The following is an 18,748-nucleotide window of genomic DNA, read 5'->3' on the forward strand; positions in this document are numbered from 1 at the left end:
CACTGAAGTGTCACTAAAAAAAAGTATGAGGTTGATGGCTAAGGTGCAGACATAGGATAGAGAGGGCCCAGTACATGAGCTTACAATTTTGCCACAACGTAAACTTAACCTAATGCGGGCCATACATCTACTTCCCTGACTGTAGTTCCGACATCCAAAGATCGGCGATCCATTAACGGAACAGGGGAAATTCAAAATGTTAAAAAATCCCTGTCTTGCCAATTCAAACTATTTTCGGATCAGGATTGGGTAATCGAAATTATTAAACATGTTGAACATCCCAGATTCCTCGACAGAATGAGGAATTGTGGCAATCAGTCGCAGATGTATGGGCCCTTTAAAAATTATTAGATTGTCAGTTATATATATTTTGGATATTGTAATGCATTGCATAGAAGGGCTGATTCCTATCTCTTATACATTTAATAGGAACTTTACACAATAGTACGAAGAATTGAAATGTAGAGCTCCATCATGCTATTAAAAGGTTAGATGGAAAGACTGTCAAATCAGCTTAGATATATTAAGTACTGTCTTTTTAAGTGCAATATTACACTAATATCCAACATTTTCTTTTAATCAATTTATTGACTTTTGTAACAGGTATATACTGTTTTATTTTCTCAAGCAGATATACAATTCAAAATGTAGTTTTCCCTTACCGAGTCATTCCTTGGTTCAAACTGGCAACAAATCCAGCAATAGATCTTTTCCCAGCCAAGGTGTCATGATAACAATCAATGCCAACAATCATCATCTCTTTCAGCTTTAAAACAAACAAATGTACTAGTTAATGCCAACTATAGAAATTATGACATTGCAGAAAAAATTGGGTAATTGGTGAAAAGTTGCAATAATTATTGGAAAATTGGCCCAATATCACAGTGTATAAGGGTCCAAAAGCTACAGCAAAGTCTAAAAATAAACCCCATTGTAACCAATAAAATCATTATCAGGCATGTTCATATGCACTGACAACAGGAGGTATAAAAGGTACAGTTTGTCAAAGTCGCCAATCATCTTACTAAATATGCCCCTGGAAGTTATCCAACAGTATGTCAGAATTTTTTCCAATAAAGTCAAATGTGTGACTGGCTTAAGGTTCGGGTCTCTGAACCAATCAATACAGATGAAAAATATGAGATATGGTAAGAACTTACCTTTGTTATCTCTATTTCTACGAAGTCCATAGGGTTCCAAAGGATACCTTGGGGTATAGGTGATGACGTCAGGCATCGGGCACCATAGAGTTAAGTTTTCAGCCTCCCAGGATGCACTAGGATCCCCCTCCTATAACCCGCCCCCGAGCCAAGGCATCTCAGTTACGTACTCAGCCATAGGCCGGAGGAGGAGAAGGAAGAGAGAGAAAAAAGATCTGGACACAAGAATCACATTCTCACCAGAGGGAGACGGAAAACCAGGTGACCAGAGTAAAGCCCATCTGCAGGACAGGTGCGAAAGGGCGGGAGTCCTGTGGAACCCTATGGACTTCGTAGAAATAGAGATAACAAAGGTAAGTTCTTACCATATCTCATATTTTCTACTTCAGGGTCCATAGGGTATCCACAGGATACCATGGGGATGTCCCAAAGCAGTATCCTTCAAGGGTGGGGACGCTCCTGTGCTGAAAGGAGAATCCGCCACCCGAAGGAAGCATCCTGAGAGGCAAAGGTGTCAAACGCGTAATACCTCACAAAGGTGTGGACAAAGGACCACGTGGCAGCCTTGCAGATCTGGACTGCAGAGGCACCACGTCGAGCTGCCCACGAAGGACCCACAGACCTAGTGGAATGAGCCCTCACAGAGGATAGAACCGGAAGGCCCTCATGAAGATAAGCCTCTGAAATTGCCATCCGAATCCAACCTGCCAAAGTTTGCTTTGAAGCAGACAACCCTTTTTACGGAAGCCATAGAAGACAAACAAGGCGTCCGACTTCCGAAACGAGGAAGTGCGGTCAACATAAAACCTTAAGACCTGCACAACGTCCAAAGTGGCCTCACCCACTGACAGGTCGGGTGAGTTAAAAGCCGGCACAACGATTTCCGCGTTGATATGGAAACGTGAAAAAACTTTGGGAAGAAATTCAGGACGAGTGCGCAGCACTGCCCTGTTCCCATGAAAAATCAGAAAAGGGGGTCTACAGGATAGAGCCCCTAAGTCAGAAACACGTCTGGCCGAAGCAATAGCCAGAAGGAAAATTGTTTAGCTGTCAGCCATTTAAGGTCCACTGAGCCCAGTGGTTCAAACGGCGGTCCCTGGAGAGCTCTCAGGACCACAGCTAAATCCCAAGGTGCCACCGGTGGAACAAATGGCGGCTGAATTCGAAGAACACCTTGCATAAAGGTGCGCACATCAGGGATTGTAGCAATCCTACCATGGAACCAGACGGACAGGGCAGACACCTGCACCTTCAGAGAAGCAAGGCGAATCCCATGGTCTAGTCCCGCCTGTAGGAAAGCCAACACTCTAGACAGACGGAACTCCCGAGGTGCATAACCTCTCGGCCGACACCACTGGAAGAACGTATGCCACACACGATGGTATATTCTTGCAGAAGGCTTCCGAGCTCTTAGCATAGTCCGTACTACAGAGCTGGAGAACCCCCTGGACCTTAACATGGCCGTCTCAACAGCCACGCCGTCAAAGACAGCCGAGTCAGGTTCGGGTGAGGACAAGGACCCTGAGACAGCAGATCAAGTCGCAGCGGCAACCGCAGAGGACTGTCCATGGACAGAACCCTGAAGGTCTGAGAACCAGTGCCTCCTGGGCCATGCGGGAGCTATCAACAGGAGCGTTCCTCCTTCCTGTTTGAATTTCCGGATTACCCGAGGAAGAAGGGAAAACGGAGAAAATAGATAAGCAAACCAGAACTTCCACTGGACGGACAGAGCATCCACCAGAGACGCCTTTTCGTCTCTTGTGCGAGACCCGTACACCGGCAACTTGTTGTTGTGCCGTGATGCCATGAGGTCGATCTCTGGAAGACCCCATCTGTCCACCAGAAGTTGAAAGACGTCCTGGTGCAGGGACCACTCCCCGGGATGAACGTCCTGGCGACTGAGAAAGTCCGTCTCCCAGTTGAGAACTCCCGGGATGAATACTGCTGATATGGCCGGGAGATTGCGCTCCGCCCAGACTAGAATGCGGGACACCTCTACGAGTGCCGCCCGACTTCGGGTTCCTCCTTGTCGATTTATTTAGGCAACGGTGGTGGCGTTGTCCGACTGGACCTGCACGGGGTGACCTTGGAGAACCCGCTGTGCCTGCTGGAGAGCATTGAAAACGGTGCGGAGTTCCAAGATGTTTATTGGAAGCTCCGTTTCCGCCTGAGTCCATCTTCCCTGGAACAAGTGTGGACCCGTGACCGCTCCCCAGCCCCGCAGGCTGGCGTCTGTTGTCAATAGGACCCAGTTCTCCACCCAAAACGGACGACCCTTGTTGAGATGGGTCGTCTGCAACCACCAGGCAAGGGACAGGCGAACCTCCGGAGTGAGCAGCATCGTCTGGGATTTTAGACTCTGAGGCAGTCCATTCCATTTGGACAGAATCAATTGCTGTAGAGGTCTGGAGTGAAACTGGGCATATTCCACCATGTCGAATACAAACACCATCGAGCCCAGTTACCTCATCGCCGAGTGTAGAGACACACTGGCGACTCTGCAGACAACTGCGTACCCTCAACTGCAAGGCAGAGATCACAAAGATCCTCTGCTGACTGGAGTCCAATAAGGCTCCGAGGTGCAGAATCCTCTGAGACGGGATCAGGGTGGACTTTTGCCAGTTTATCAACCAGCCGCGGCGTTGCAGTACTGCAATCGTCAGATCCAAGTGGCGTAGAAGGAGCTCAGGAGACCCTGCTACCAATAAAAGGTCGTCTAGGTACGGCAACAAGCGGACTCCCTGCAGCAGCAGGGACGCCGCCATGACCGCCATAACCTTGGTGAATACACGTGGTGCTGTCGCCAGGCCAAAAGGTAACGCCCGAACTGAAAGTAATCGTTGCGGATTGCAAACCTGAGGAACTGTTGGTGATGCAAAAGAATAGGGACATGCAGGTAAGCGTCCTGTATGTCCAACGACACCATGTAATCCCCAGGTTCCAGCGCCAGAATAATGGACCGTAGGGTCTCCATCCGAAACCGGGGCACCCGCAAGAACTTGTTGAGGGCCTTGAGGTTGAGAATCGGACGGTACGACCCATTGGGTTTCTGCACCAAAAATAGATTGGAATAGAAACCCTGGCCACTCTGGGAGAATGGAACAGGCACTATAACTCCAGCCTGGAGCATAGTGTGCAAAACCTTCCGCAGTTCCATGGCCTTGGTCTGGTCTAAAGGAAGACCCGTGGTGAAGAATCAGGATGGGGGCCTGTGCCGAAAGGAGAGGGCGTACCCGTGAGAAACCACCTCGTGAACCCAAGTGTCTGTCGTAGGCGGCCTCCCACTTTGGGATCCCCCAAAGGGAGGCCCGGACCGTCAGGCCGCAGACTTGTCATCAGACTTAGGGGCAGGACGTCTGGTACTCCAAGCCTGTTTCCTGGGCTTGGACAATTTGTTGGGCCCAGCCTGTCTGGGAAAGGACTGTGACTTAGGCCTACCCTGGGCCCTATAAGGCCGACGTACCGGAACTGGAAGGGACCGCAGTAGACGGGAGACATGCAGACTTGGCTGCCGCCAGCGTGGCCACAATTTTGTCCAGGTCCGGACCAAAGAGGTCTTCTACATTAAATGGTAAAGCTTCCAATCCCTTTTTGGAATCAGCATCCGCCTTCCAGGATCGCAACCATAAGGTGCGACGAGCAGCCACAGCTGCCGAGGAAATGCGAGAAGCGAGGGTACTAATATCCAATGCCGCTTCATTGATGTAAGTGGCCGAATCCCGGAGACTGCCTATCAACTCGGACTGTTCAGCCGAACAATCGGAATCCAAATTGCCTCCAAACTATCGGCCCAGCGCTCCATAGCTCTGGCTACCCAACATACGGCCACAGCCGGTCAAAGGACAAAGGACCACGTGGCAGCCTTGCAGATCTGGACTGCAGAGGCACCACGTCGAGCTGCCCACGAAGGACCCACAGACCTAGTGGAATGAGCCCTCACAGAGGATAGAACCGGAAGGCCCTCATGAAGATAAGCCTCTGAAATTGCCATCCGAATCCAACCTGCCAAAGTTTGCTTTGAAGCAGACAACCCTTTTTACGGAAGCCATAGAAGACAAACAAGGCGTCCGACTTCCGAAACGAGGAAGTGCAGTCAACATAAAACCTTAAGACCTGCACAACGTCCAAAGTGGCCTCACCCACTGACAGGTCGGGTGAGTTAAAAGCCGGCACAACGATTTCCGCGTTGATATGGAAACGTGAAAAAACTTTGGGAAGAAATTCAGGACGAGTGCGCAGCACTGCCCTGTTCCCATGAAAAATCAGAAAAGGGGGTCTACAGGATAGAGCCCCTAAGTCAGAAACACGTCTGGCCGAAGCAATAGCCAGAAGGAAAATTGTTTAGCTGTCAGACCCGTACACCGGCAACTTGTTGTTGTGCCGTGATGCCATGAGGTCGATCTCTGGAAGACCCCATCTGTCCACCAGAAGTTGAAAGACGTCCTGGTGCAGGGACCACTCCCCGGGATGAACGTCCTGGCGACTGAGAAAGTCCGTCTCCCAGTTGAGAACTCCCGGGATGAATACTGCTGATATGGCCGGGAGATTGCGCTCCGCCCAGACTAGAATGCGGGACACCTCTACGAGTGCCGCCCGACTTCGGGTTCCTCCTTGTCGATTTATTTAGGCAACGGTGGTGGCGTTGTCCGACTGGACCTGCACGGGGTGACCTTGGAGAACCCGCTGTGCCTGCTGGAGAGCATTGAAAACGGTGCGGAGTTCCAAGATGTTTATTGGAAGCTCCGTTTCCGCCTGAGTCCATCTTCCCTGGAACAAGTGTGGACCCGTGACCGCTCCCCAGCCCCGCAGGCTGGCGTCTGTTGTCAATAGGACCCAGTTCTCCACCCAAAACGGACGACCCTTGTTGAGATGGGTCGTCTGCAACCACCAGGCAAGGGACAGGCGAACCTCCGGAGTGAGCAGCATCGTCTGGGATTTTAGACTCTGAGGCAGTCCATTCCATTTGGACAGAATCAATTGCTGTAGAGGTCTGGAGTGAAACTGGGCATATTCCACCATGTCGAATACAAACACCATGGAGCCCAGTTACCTCATCGCCGAGTGTAGAGACACACGGCGACTCTGCAGACAACTGCGTACCCTCAACTGCAAGGCAGAGATCACAAAGATCCTCTGCTGACTGGAGTCCAATAAGGCTCCGAGGTGCAGAATCCTCTGAGACGGGATCAGGGTGGACTTTTGCCAGTTTATTAACCAGCCGTGGCGTTGCAGTACTGCAATCGTCAGATCCAAGTGGCGTAGAAGGAGCTCAGGAGACCCTGCTACCAATAAAAGGTCGTCTAGGTACGGCAACAAGCGGACTCCCTGCAGCAGCAGGGACGCCGCCATGACCGCCATAACCTTGGTGAATACACGTGGTGCTGTCGCCAGGCCAAAAGGTAACGCCCGAACTGAAAGTAATCGTTGCGGATTGCAAACCTGAGGAACTGTTGGTGATGCAAAAGAATAGGGACATGCAGGTAAGCGTCCTGTATGTCCAACGACACCATGTAATCCCCAGGTTCCAGCGCCAGAATAATGGACCGTAGGGTCTCCATCCGAAACCGGGGCACCCGCAAGAACTTGTTGAGGGCCTTGAGGTTGAGAATCGGACGGCACGACCCATTGGGTTTCTGCACCAAAAAATAGATTGGAATAGAAACCCTGGCCACTCTGGGAGAATGGAACAGGCACTATAACTCCAGCCTGGAGCATAGTGTGCAAAACCTTCCGCAGTTCCATGGCCTTGGTCTGGTCTAAAGGAAGACCCGTGGTGAAGAATCAGGATGGGGGCCTGTGCCGAAAGGAGAGGGCGTACCCGTGAGAAACCACCTCGTGAACCCAAGTGTCTGTCGTAGGCGGCCTCCCACTTTGGGATCCCCCAAAGGGAGGCCCGGACCGTCAGGCCGCAGACTTGTCATCAGACTTAGGGGCAGGACGTCTGGTACTCCAAGCCTGTTTCCTGGGCTTGGACAATTTGTTGGGCCCAGCCTGTCTGGGAAAGGACTGTGACTTAGGCCTACCCTGGGCCCTATAAGGCCGACGTACCGGAACTGGAAGGGACCGCAGTAGATGGGAGACATGCAGACTTGGCTGCCGCCAGCGTGGCCACAATTTTGTCCAGGTCCGGACCAAAGAGGTCTTCTACATTAAATGGTAAAGCTTCCAATCCCTTTTTGGAATCAGCATCCACCTTCCAGGATCGCAACCATAAGGTGCGACGAGCAGCCACAGCTGCCGAGGAAATGCCAGAAGCGAGGGTACTAATATCCAATGCCGCTTCATTGATGTAAGTGGCCGAATCCCGGAGACTGCCTATCAACTCGGACTGTTCAGCCGAACAATCGGAATCCAAATTGCCTCCAAACTATCGGCCCAGCGCTCCATAGCTCTGGCTACCCAACATACGGCCACAGCCGGTCTGGATGCCCCCCCCCTCGCAAGGGAATAAATGGACTTCAGGCAGATCTCCACCTTACGGTCCGAAGCATCCTTCAAGGAGGACATGGAGGGCATGGGCAATGTGGCACTTCGGACTAGGCGTGTCACATGAGAATCCACCTGAGGAGGGGATTCCCACTTAGAGAATAATTGTCCGCAAACGGATAAGCCACCGCTAAACGCCTTTGAGGCTGATACCGTTTGCCAGGATGTTTCCACGCCTCCTCTAAATGGTCTACTAACTGACCCGAAAGAGGAAACACTGTGGCGTCACCCTTAATATCCTTGAAAAAGACATATTTGGACTTTGACACCGGAGGATCATTATCCTCAATAACTAAAGCTGTGCGGACTGCACGAATAAGGCCAGGAATATAAACCTTAGACTTAGCGTCCGACTCTTTAGTACGGGGAGGTTCTTGGTCAGAAAGATCCAGAATCTCCCCATCATCGGACATCCCGTCGTCATCCTCATAAGGAGCAGACAGAGACGCCACCGGCCGCTTGTGAGGCTGCAACACAGACTCCCCTTGTAACACGTCCGACAAATGCTGTACATAGCATGTCAGCGAATTAACCCACGCAGGCTCCTGAGAGACATGAGGAGGGGAAACAGGGAGACTGTGGGGTACCATCAGTTGTCTCGGGAACCCCTGCATGGGTGACGACACCACTGACTGCTGGGCCAATCCCATCTGAGAGAACGCGGGTTGCGGAGCTAACTGGCCCACTAGGGTTGTAAGCGCTTTGGCGAAACAAGCCCAGGGCGGTTCCTGTACCGGAGCCGTGACAGTAATTGGTCGTGCCAATAAAAAACACTGCCGACATAGCCCCTCTGCGTTACCCTCCCCCTCCGCTATAGGTACCTTGCACGTAGTACACAGAAGCTGGAGAGGAAAATCACTCTCAGACATGATGGCAAGTATGTGACCCCTCTCACTGATACTCGTTAGTATAATGGGAGAACCGCCCTGCAATCACCGCACCGCAAGGGCTTTAGCAGAAGAAGAGCAGGGCCAGTGAAAAAGCTGACAGTAGAAAGTGAAAGTACAGGCAGCAGACGCTAGCAGAAGTCACATACAGTGCAAAGAAATCAATCCCTGCACTATCAGCGCTGATCCTCAACTACGCAAACACAGGGCCTGGTAGGACACAGCGCTGCATACACAGACCTGTTCCAAAGGAGGAGAGGTATGCCGGGGGACCCAGACCACGATGCCACCGATCAGCAGCGTTCACCGTGCTTCCATAAAGATGGCCACCGAGGAGCAGAGAGGAGGACGGCCTGGGGGAGGAGCGCTGCCACAGGGCCAATCGGCAGTGCAGAGGGCTGTGTGCAGCGGGGGAGGCGCTGGCTGTATAGAGGGAAGGCGCGCTCCCCTGCCATGCAATTAACCCCTGGGACGCCGCAGCGCTACCGCTCAGCTGCGGTCTGCTGTCCCAGGGGGGTAGTGGAAGTGCAGGTTGTTACCTGGCTCCACACTGCAGCCAGTCCGCAGGGAGCCCCCTGCCTGGGGACTCAGGACCATGTTTCAGCGGTGACCCACCGCGGGACCCCGCTGCTTACCTGCTGCCCCCCTTGAATCCGGCCATGGTCCAAAACATCTGGGGTCACCGCTAGCTGTGACCCCAGATGCTTACCAGCATCCCCGGATCAGTACCGGCGTTCTGGTACCGGCGGGGGTGTAGGGAAGACAGCATGGACGTCAGTAGTGACTGTCCATGCTGTACTTCCTGATGGGCAGCCACAGCTGCCTTGAATAAAACTTCAGGGGCTAATCCTTAGCCCCCCTCTAAACAGGTGCTCCGACTCCGAGCCGGGCACCAACGAAACTGAGATGCCTTGGCACGGGGGCGGGGTATAGGAGGGGGACCCTAGTGCATCCTGGGAGGCTGAAAACTTAACTCTATGGTGCCCGATGCCTGACGTCATCACCTATACCCCAAGGTATCCTGTGGATACCCTATGGATCCTGAAGTAGAAAACAAGAACCACCATAGCCAAGTAGTATGCTTTTCAATTGTGTACCAATTATAAAAGGACAGTTCTGTTTACTGAGTTAATTTACTGGTAAACTCTCCAACCCCACCCCCCTGAAGTCTGCTCAGTTCAGCTCAGTGGCAGATTAAAGGCTGCTGTCATTTAGCTGATTCTTCTGAAAGGAGAAACAATGCATTCAGATTTGATATACAGTTTAGGAGTACAATTCTGATCTGACAAAGTAGAAAAATATTTTCAATAAATTTGGCATTATTGCCATTCTTTCAGATGAAAACCTTTCATTTAATCCTAATGGAAAATCTAACAATGTGACTATGTGCATTTGATTAAATTGTATCTATGGGAGTGGTTCTCAAACTCGGTCCTCAGGACCCCACACAGCTCATGTTTTCCAGGTCACCTAGCAGGTCCACAGGTGTATTTGTTATGGTGCATACACATGGTCATATTTTTCTTCAGATCTGAACGATAACGATTTTAAAAATCGTTCAATCGTTCATATCTGAAAGAATAATCTGACATGTGTGCAAGGATGAACGATGCGCGTTTCCGTTTGTCAGATAACGATATCTGACATCTGATATGTTTGCAGTCAGTTTTGGACGATTTCCATTCATTTTAATGCAGTCAAAAAACGTTCAATCGTTCATCTGACATATCTGAACGTGTGTATGCACCTTTACTCACTGACACATTTTAAAAGATCCACAAGTGCATCTAATTATTTCACTTGCGATTATGGTAGACCTGCAAAACATCCATTCTTTGGGGTCCTGAGGACAGAGTTTGAGAACCTGTGATCTATGGTCATACCCAAATAAATTTAATAATATTTATCAGTTTGTAACATGAGGCCAACTTAAAAAAGTATTAGACACCACCGTAGGCTCCTGATTGGGTCACATTTTACCACCAAAGCTCAAAAAATGGAAGAGGTATACCCCACATGCCTCTGGGACCTCTGTTTGTGTTAAATTCACCTTCTCAACAGGTGTCTTAAAGCTGATTTTCCTGACCACTTCTGATATTTTTTTCCTCTGCATCACACATGCCTGTATCACATAATCGAAGAAGGTGCTCCATAGCAGCATCTACATAAGTTGATTATAACACTTGACTAAGTCACAAACAATTGATGAAGGGACTCCTCAGCAGTGAGTGAATGTGAGCTAACCACAGAACACTATTTGCGTCCAGTTAGTATGTAGGATGTATTACAGCCGAACTTTCCCGTTAATTGCCTAAATACATCTAGATAGGAATGTCCATCGTCTAAAACAGTGCTGTTAAAATGTAGGGTTCCTAAGAAACTATGGGCTCGATCCAATGTAGCGAAAGGGGCGAATTGCCGTTGTAACGGCTTACAATTTGTCCCCCTTGCGAACTTTCTGAACATGTGGACACCCAGACCATGTAATGGTGTTGACATAATGACTACATATTCTGTGGTCAAGTTTTATATGCTCTACTCTCTCATAATGAATGCAATATGTGCCTAGATTGAAATAGCAGGTGTGAATCACAAGCACTTCATCCTGAGAATGCAAGTAGATCAGCAGTACTGTGGCCTTGCTGTCATTGTAACCAGTGGCACAAACGGATTTACCTGCATAAGGTTGTAACTGAAGAGAGCAGCAAAGTATATTATACAATACAGATTAATGATAAAAACTAGATCTCACAGAAAAAGAAAAATTGGAAAAGATGGCTGCTCCAAAGTCTTAAAAACATACTTACAGGAATTTCCAAGCTCCAAAGTTCTCCGCCCATTTTACAGTTCATTTGTAAAGCAATTTTAGTAGCAACAGAAAGTAGAGTTTGTGGTTTGCTTAAAGTCCTTGCAATTACACACTGACTTGGAACTGGGCAATCGACGCACAAATATTTCTTGATAGCATCATATCGATCCTTTCTATTACTGGATAAAATGCAAACAACCTGAAAAAAATAAACAAAAAGACATAAATAATATTCCCTAAACTCTAGAAGCAAACTCCCCAAAACTATAAACTGTTCTTTTTTTTAAACAATAAATATGAGGTAAACTAACCAAAAGTATGCAACTTGCTAGTTCCAAGGCTGTCCATGCTTAGTACAGTATGTGTATTTCACTATTACTATATAAATACGACTACAGTTTGAAATTGTGTGCGTTGGTTATACCTATTAGCTGCTGAACTAACCCCTGCTTTTTTTACTCACTGATTTGTATTTTTTGTTGCCTGTAATTCCTTAGAACTTGTTTGACATATTTACCCAACATACTGATTGCTCTGTCATATTAACTAAATATATTAACTAGAATTGTATCGCCTAAAACCATCAATATTGCCACCTCTTCAAACATGTTTATTCTCTATATTTACCTCTGTATTATTGTTTTGCCATTTATACAACCTTACTTGTGCATTTTTAATAACTGTGCCTTCTGTGCTATTTAATCCCTACTAATTCTGTCTCCTCATTTTTGAATTCCATTATTACTTTATTGGTTTGCTAATTCTTATTTTCCCCACCTAATGATATGGGCTGGGTATGGGAGGACGACAGTGACTATGAGCCTGATTTAGAGATGGACGCAGTGCCAATATTTGTGTGAATTTCCTCGTTCAGGTGAAAGCGAGAAACCACCTTGGGAAGGAAACCTGGGCATGTACAAAGAACAGCCCTGTCCTGAAAAATATTATAAAGGGGGAGCGACATGAAAGCGCCCCTAAATCCGATGAAACAGTCTTTGCAGTAAGCCACTTTGACATCCACTGATTTCAGGGGTTTGAATGGAGGTTCTTGAAGTGCTTGGAGCACCATTGACAAATCCCATGGGGCCATAGGAGGGAAAAAGGGAGGTTGTAAAAATAGAACACCTTGCATGAAGGTGTATAGTAGCAATTCTGCGCTGAAACCAGATAGACAAAGCAGAGACCTGCACTTTCAGAGATGCTAGGCAGGGGGCCTAGATCCAGTCCAGTCTGAAGAAAGGCAAGAATTCGAGAAAACTTAAAGACTTGCGGGTCATAGTTTCTTGGTGCACACCATTAGAAATATGTATGCCATATTCTGTGGTAAATCCTGGCTGAGGCCGGTATAGGTGCTCTGAGCATGGTCTGGACCACAGAGCTGGAGAAACTCTTAGCAGTTAGGAGGGATGTCTCAAGAGTCAAACCGTTAAAGACAGACGGGCTAGGTCCGGATGTAGACATGGACCCTGAGACAACAGGTCTATTTGTAGATGAAGTTGAGGAGGAACTTCTATGGAGAGCCTTTGAAGATCAGATTACCAATGACATCTGGGCCAAGCCGGAGCTATGACAAGGACTGTGCCCCCCTTCTGTCTGAACTTTCGAAGCACTCGAGGAAGTAGGGATATTGGAGGGAAGAGATATGCCAAATGGAAGTTCCATTTCACCGACAATGCGTCTATGAAGGCCGCATCGGGGTCCTGTGTTCTGGCTCCATAAATAGGAAGCTAGTGGTTGTGTCTTGAGGCCATGAGATCCACTTCTGGAAGACCCCATTTGTCCACTAGAAGCTGAAAGACTTCTGGATGTAGAGACCATTCTCCTGTATGCACGTCGTGACAACTGAGGAAATCCGCTTCCCAATTGAGAATCCCTGGGATGAACACTAATGGCTGGGAGATTGTGTTCGGCCCATGTGAGAATGCGGAACACTTACTGTCATTGCTGACTGACTTTGAGTGCCCCCTTGGTGATTGAGGTAGCCCAAAGCCGTGGCGATGTCGGACTGTACTTGTACTGTCCTGTTTTTCAGAATATTCTGAGCCAGAGTGAGAGCTCTGTAGAAGGCTCGAAGTTCCAGGATGTTGATTGGTAACACTGCCTCAACTGGGGACCATCGGCCCTGGAAGTAGTGCTGGCTTGTTACTGCGCCCCACCCTTGGAGGCTTGCGTCCGTGGTGAGGAGAGCCTAGTCCGGGGTTCAAAAGGGACGACCCTTGTTCAAATGGGAAGACTGTAGCCACCAGGCTAGGGACAGGCGAACCTCTGGGGGGAGGCTCATTGTCTGGGATTTGAGCAGATGGGGTAGCCCGTTCCACCTGGAGAGGATCAGGTGTTGTAGGAGCCTGGAGTGAAACACCATTGTTCCCAAGGCGTGCATTGCAGAGTGCATTGACACTCGGCGATTGTGGAGGAGTCTGCATAGTCTGTGCCGGATTGCTGAAATTTTGTCTGCCGTTAGGAAGATTTTCTGAACTCAAGAGTCCAGGAGGGCTCCCAAATGTACCATCCTTTGAGAGGGTGTCAGGGAAGATTTTTACCAGTCGATCAGCCAACCGTATATTTCAAGAAAGGCAATGGTCACTTGTAGATGGCGATGAAGAATCTCTGAGGAGCTAGCAAACAGCAAGAGATCATCCAAGTATGGGAGCAGTCTGATCCCTTGACGACGAAGAGAGGCCGCCATAACTGCCCTGAGCTTGGTAAAGAACCGGAGATTTGAGGATAGGCCGATTGGGCTTCTTAACTAAGAAAAGGGTAGAATAATATCACTAGCCTTGTTGTGAGGAGGGAACCCGAATTATTACTCCTGAATTCTGTAAACACTGAATGGCTTTTTTGAGCAACAGGGCCTTGGTTGGGTTCAATGGAGGTCCTGTGCAAAAGAATTGCTGGGGGGGGGGGTTGTCCCAGGAGTGAGATGGTATACCCGTGGGAGACCACTTCCCTCACCCAGTCATCTGACAAGGTCTGAAAAAGTCGATCTCCCACCCCGCCCTGTCAAGCTGTAGGCTTGTCCTCAGACTTGGCAGGTGGACGTCTAGTAGCCCAGACCTGTTTGGCCCTAGGCTTGGAGGCCTTGGTTGTGGTCTGCTGCCATGGAAAAGACTGACCCTTGGCTTTTCCTTGAGGGCAAAAGGAGCGAAAGAATGATGTACGCGGCTTTGTATTATATGCAGAAGGCAGGAACGCCGTCTTGTTACCTAATTCTACACCAAATAGGATGTCTCCTGCATAAGGGAAAGACTCCAGAGCCAGTTTTGATTCTGAATCTGCTTTCCAGGAACGTAGCCAAAAATACAGTGGGCCACTATCGAAGTGGCAGATATCCTGGAGGCCAGGAGAGTCGTATCCATAGCTGCTTCACCTAAGTAGGAGGCTGCTTCTCTAATGTGAGATATGTAGGACAGCTGTTCTCTCGAAGCATCAGGGGGAAACGTCTCTTCTAGGACCTCTGCCCAACTCTCAATGGCTATTGCCACCCTGGCCGTAGCCCTAGCAGGAAGAGTAATAGCTCATGTAATAGAAGTATAGAAGGTTGTCATAAATCTAATACTCTATCTGTAGTCTCCTTCAAGGAGGTTGCAGTATGAATGGGTAAGGTGGCATTTTTAACCAGACGTGTTACACGTGAATCCATTGCTGGGGGAACTTCCCATTTAGTACAATCAGTAGCTGGAAGAGGGTAAAAGGAACTGAACCGTTATGGAATTTGAAACCTTTTACCGGCATAGTCCAAGCTTCACTCATGTGATCATATAGCTGGTCAGAGTGAGGAAACTCTGGTAAAACAACCTTTTGTTGCTTAAAAAGTGCGTGCTTTTTCTTAGGAGCAGGTTCATCCTCTTCCATTTGTAGAATAGTTTTAACAGCAGTTCTGGCCAGACCAAATTGCAATATATATAGCACCTATCCTTGTGTATCAATGCCTGTTTCCCTATAGATTGTAAGCTTGCAAGCAGGGCCCTCTTACCTCTATGTCTGTCTGTTATTACCCTGTTTTGTTCTATCAATGTTTCCAATTGTAAAGCGCAACGGAATATGCTGCGCTATATAAGAAACTGTTAATAAATAAAATAATGTTAATAAATAAACAGCAGGTATATTTAGTTTAGAGGGTGGCTCCTCTATTCCTGAGACGTAGTCAGAAAGAGAGATCTGCTTCTTCTGCCTCCCCAGATGATATCTCAGAATCAGATAACTGTGTAGTTTGGGAAGATATCATAGTACGTTTAGTAGGCTTAGCAGGTAAAGGCTTTTCTTTCTGCAGCATTTGCTGAAAAACCGTAGAGGTATTAGCCAAACTCTGTACTGAGGTAGACAATACTTCCACCCGTTTGGGGGAGGCAAAGGATTTGCAGGGAGTACCTGCTGTGGCCATCCCATAGGGGGAGCTACCAAGGGGACGGCTAGTTGGTCCGCAAATTTTGCCAGCATTTGTGAAAAGGCAGCCCGGGTTGGGTTTTGAGTGAGGCTGATGGGCCTGTGTAACAATTATTACAGAGACCATCCTGAATGAGGTCCTCTGTGGACAAGCCCGCAAAGCAGGACTTACAAGACACCAGAGTAGGAGGAGCAGCATCAGGCTGCTTGTTATTCTTTAGTCTGCCAGCCATAGCCACAAGAATAACAAAATACACAGTATGATACAGTGCAGTGAACACTCTGGATAATATGGCACAGTGTAGCATGCAACCACGTAATAAAGTATCTGATAGCCCTCACAAGTTTCTGGGAAATGTGAGGTACAATTAACCCCCTATACCTTAGTATATCAGGGTATAGTAGAATAAACGGAAAGGTATAAGCTGTGCGCTAGCACAAGTCACATACAAACGCAGAAAAACATTACATGTTTACACTGGGCACTAAAATAAACTACATAAACCACAGTGGCTAGTAGGATATACTGACCTGGACCGTGGGATTGGTATACAGGGAGACTGTACCCAGCGTCCTCGGAGACCTGCTTGCAGAAAATGGCTGTCGCGCGTCTCTGGGGGGGGCGGAAGGTGAAGGAGGAGCAGCCCAGGGAACACCAAGACCGCAGTGGAATGGCGCCCTGGACTGGGGGAGGGGCTGCAGGGAGAGCGCCTTTTCCCCTTGATGACGTTAACCACAGAGTCCCATGGCATGTAAAATATGCCTCTGCTCCAGTAATATATGTGTCCCGGTGGTCTAGTTGAGTCGGGGGCGAACCAGTGTCCACATCAGCGTTTCCTGTCTGTCTCTTGAGACCGGAGACAAGACTGTACAAAGACGCGGGGATCCGCCATACCTGTCCCCTGGATTCTGGACTGCAGTCTGGGGTACGGGGAGCCAGCTAGCTAGTCCCCTCAGAGCCCCGCCGCGAGTACCTAGCCAAGGGCTGGTGTCACGGTGCCGCGGAGGGGTGATGGAGCAGCAGTGCAGACGTCCAAGAGACTGTCTGGTGCTGCTGCTCAGAAGTAAAAAAAATAAATCATAAAAATAAGCTCGGGCTGTTAAAAATGGTGATCCAGCTCCTGCCGGACACCAACGAAACTGAGTTGCCCTCAGGCTGTGTGCGGAGTATAGGGGGAAGGAACGGAGCATCCTGGAATTGAAAAGCTTTGTCCGGTCCTCTAGGTACCACCTACACCCCATTGTCTCTCCTGTGGAGTCCTATGGACCCTGAAGAAGAAATTCATTTTAGCCAATCATGTTTCAGTATTTAACCACTTGCCTGGCATGGTCACATCAGATGCGACCACACCAAACTGGGCTTTCCCTGACATGGTCGCATCTGATGCGACCAGTCAGAAATACCCAGTAGGCAGCTGCAGAAAGCTAATCTTCCAGCAGCCGTCTACATCAAGGGACCTGCTGGCCACAGGATTGCCGTGGCTGCTGCTTTGTCCTTAGCCCCCCTCCCTGCTGCTACTGTCCTCGGCCCCCTCCACCTGACACAGCTGCTTTGTTCTCGGCCACCCCCCGCCCCCACCTACCAGCGCGCACGCTTGTGTCCCCCCCCCCCCCTCCTCCAGGCATGGCATCAGCCATAGGCACCTTACCACCTTCTTCCAGCTTTAGCTCTGCCTCTGTAACAATCACTGCTGGACACAGTGATCGGGAAGTCTATGTGAGAGACATATATACACACACACACACACACACACACACACATATATATATATATATATACAAACACACACTCTGTATATATGCAGCGTGTGTGTGTATATATATATATATTTATTGTGATATAGTCGGGGTAGGGGGGTCTCTCTCCTGGAGTAGATGGACACCTCCTTACACACAGCAGCCAGGAAACAGCACACCAGTCCAGGATTTTCGTGCAAGCTGGTCGGAACCAGTTTTATTGTGCAAAATAAACAACAAAATAAACAAAACATAAAAATAAATCCTAGCCCGTCTGGGCACGAACTAGACAGGTTATTCCCTCTCTACAAGTGACAGGGCCTACTGCCTTACCACAAACACAGCACAATAACAGTGTCTCTGAACAAACCTCAGTGTCTGTTCTTCCCCAGGGTATGTGAGACACTCAACCAAAACCTAAAGCTGCATACACACACAACGATTGAGTTAATGAACGATTTTAGTAAACGATTTTCTCCCTTGAAAAAATTAACTAAAATCGTTTACTAAAGTTGTTAATTTACTATGTTCATTTAAATGTAATGAACGATTTTTATGAACTACAAACGATTTTTGCATATTAACTTGATGAAAATCGTTGAGTTGACAAGTCTGACTGAACTACAAACTACAAACGTGAACGCACATGAACAATAATCGTTCATTGTTTGACTCAGAAAGTGAACGATTTTTTTCAAACGATTATCGTTAAACGATATTGTTTAACGATAATCGTTCAAAAAATCGTTGTGTGTGTATGCACCTTTACACAGCTTATCTGAGCCACTTCCAGGTGCAACTACTAATCAGCCTGCTCTCAGACTGAAAGACCCAACACCTGGAATGGCCTGTGGATGGAGCCCTCCCGTCTCTTCTCACATCCACACCCCTAGAACCCATTATCCGGCTTTTACCAAAAGCCGACACTTCTGGTCTGTCTGGTATAACAGACTTTTCCTGGGGTTTTTAAAACACATATGATAGGAATATGGGACACACATATATGCCATCCCAGACTTCTCCAGTGCTTCTACCACAATATATATATATTATATATATAATACATATATAGCTATATGTATATACATACATATGGACTACAGTATTTTTTTTTTTTTCACATAACGTCCCTAAAATGGTAATTTTACTTATTTTCACATTATGTCATTAATCGCTATTTAAACGTGATTTAACATGTTTGTTAAAAGAATTATATTGAATAATGTTTAAATAGCTCTAATATCCATAATTTGCTAATAAAAAAACCCCCCGACAATTTAGGGGGC

General features: G+C 48.1%; 1 protein-coding gene across 1 annotated transcript in view; it reads right to left on the reverse strand.

Annotated features, from left to right (window-relative positions):
• PIWIL1 (piwi like RNA-mediated gene silencing 1) overlaps positions 1 to 18,748 on the reverse strand; it is a 414,830-nt gene that overhangs the window by 100,666 nt on the left and 295,416 nt on the right. Inside the window, exons 15-16 of the mRNA XM_088482106.1 lie at positions 11,341 to 11,541; positions 663 to 766 (exon numbers count right to left, since the gene is read on the reverse strand). Of these exons, the coding sequence (XP_088338232.1) occupies positions 663 to 766; positions 11,341 to 11,541 (305 nt within the window). The remainder of the gene's footprint in view (positions 1 to 662; positions 767 to 11,340; positions 11,542 to 18,748) is intronic.

Source organism: Taudactylus pleione, unplaced genomic scaffold (assembly GCF_031769625.1).
Source record: "Taudactylus pleione unplaced genomic scaffold, aTauple2 ptg000282l, whole genome shotgun sequence".
NCBI lineage: Eukaryota > Metazoa > Chordata > Amphibia > Anura > Myobatrachidae > Taudactylus > Taudactylus pleione.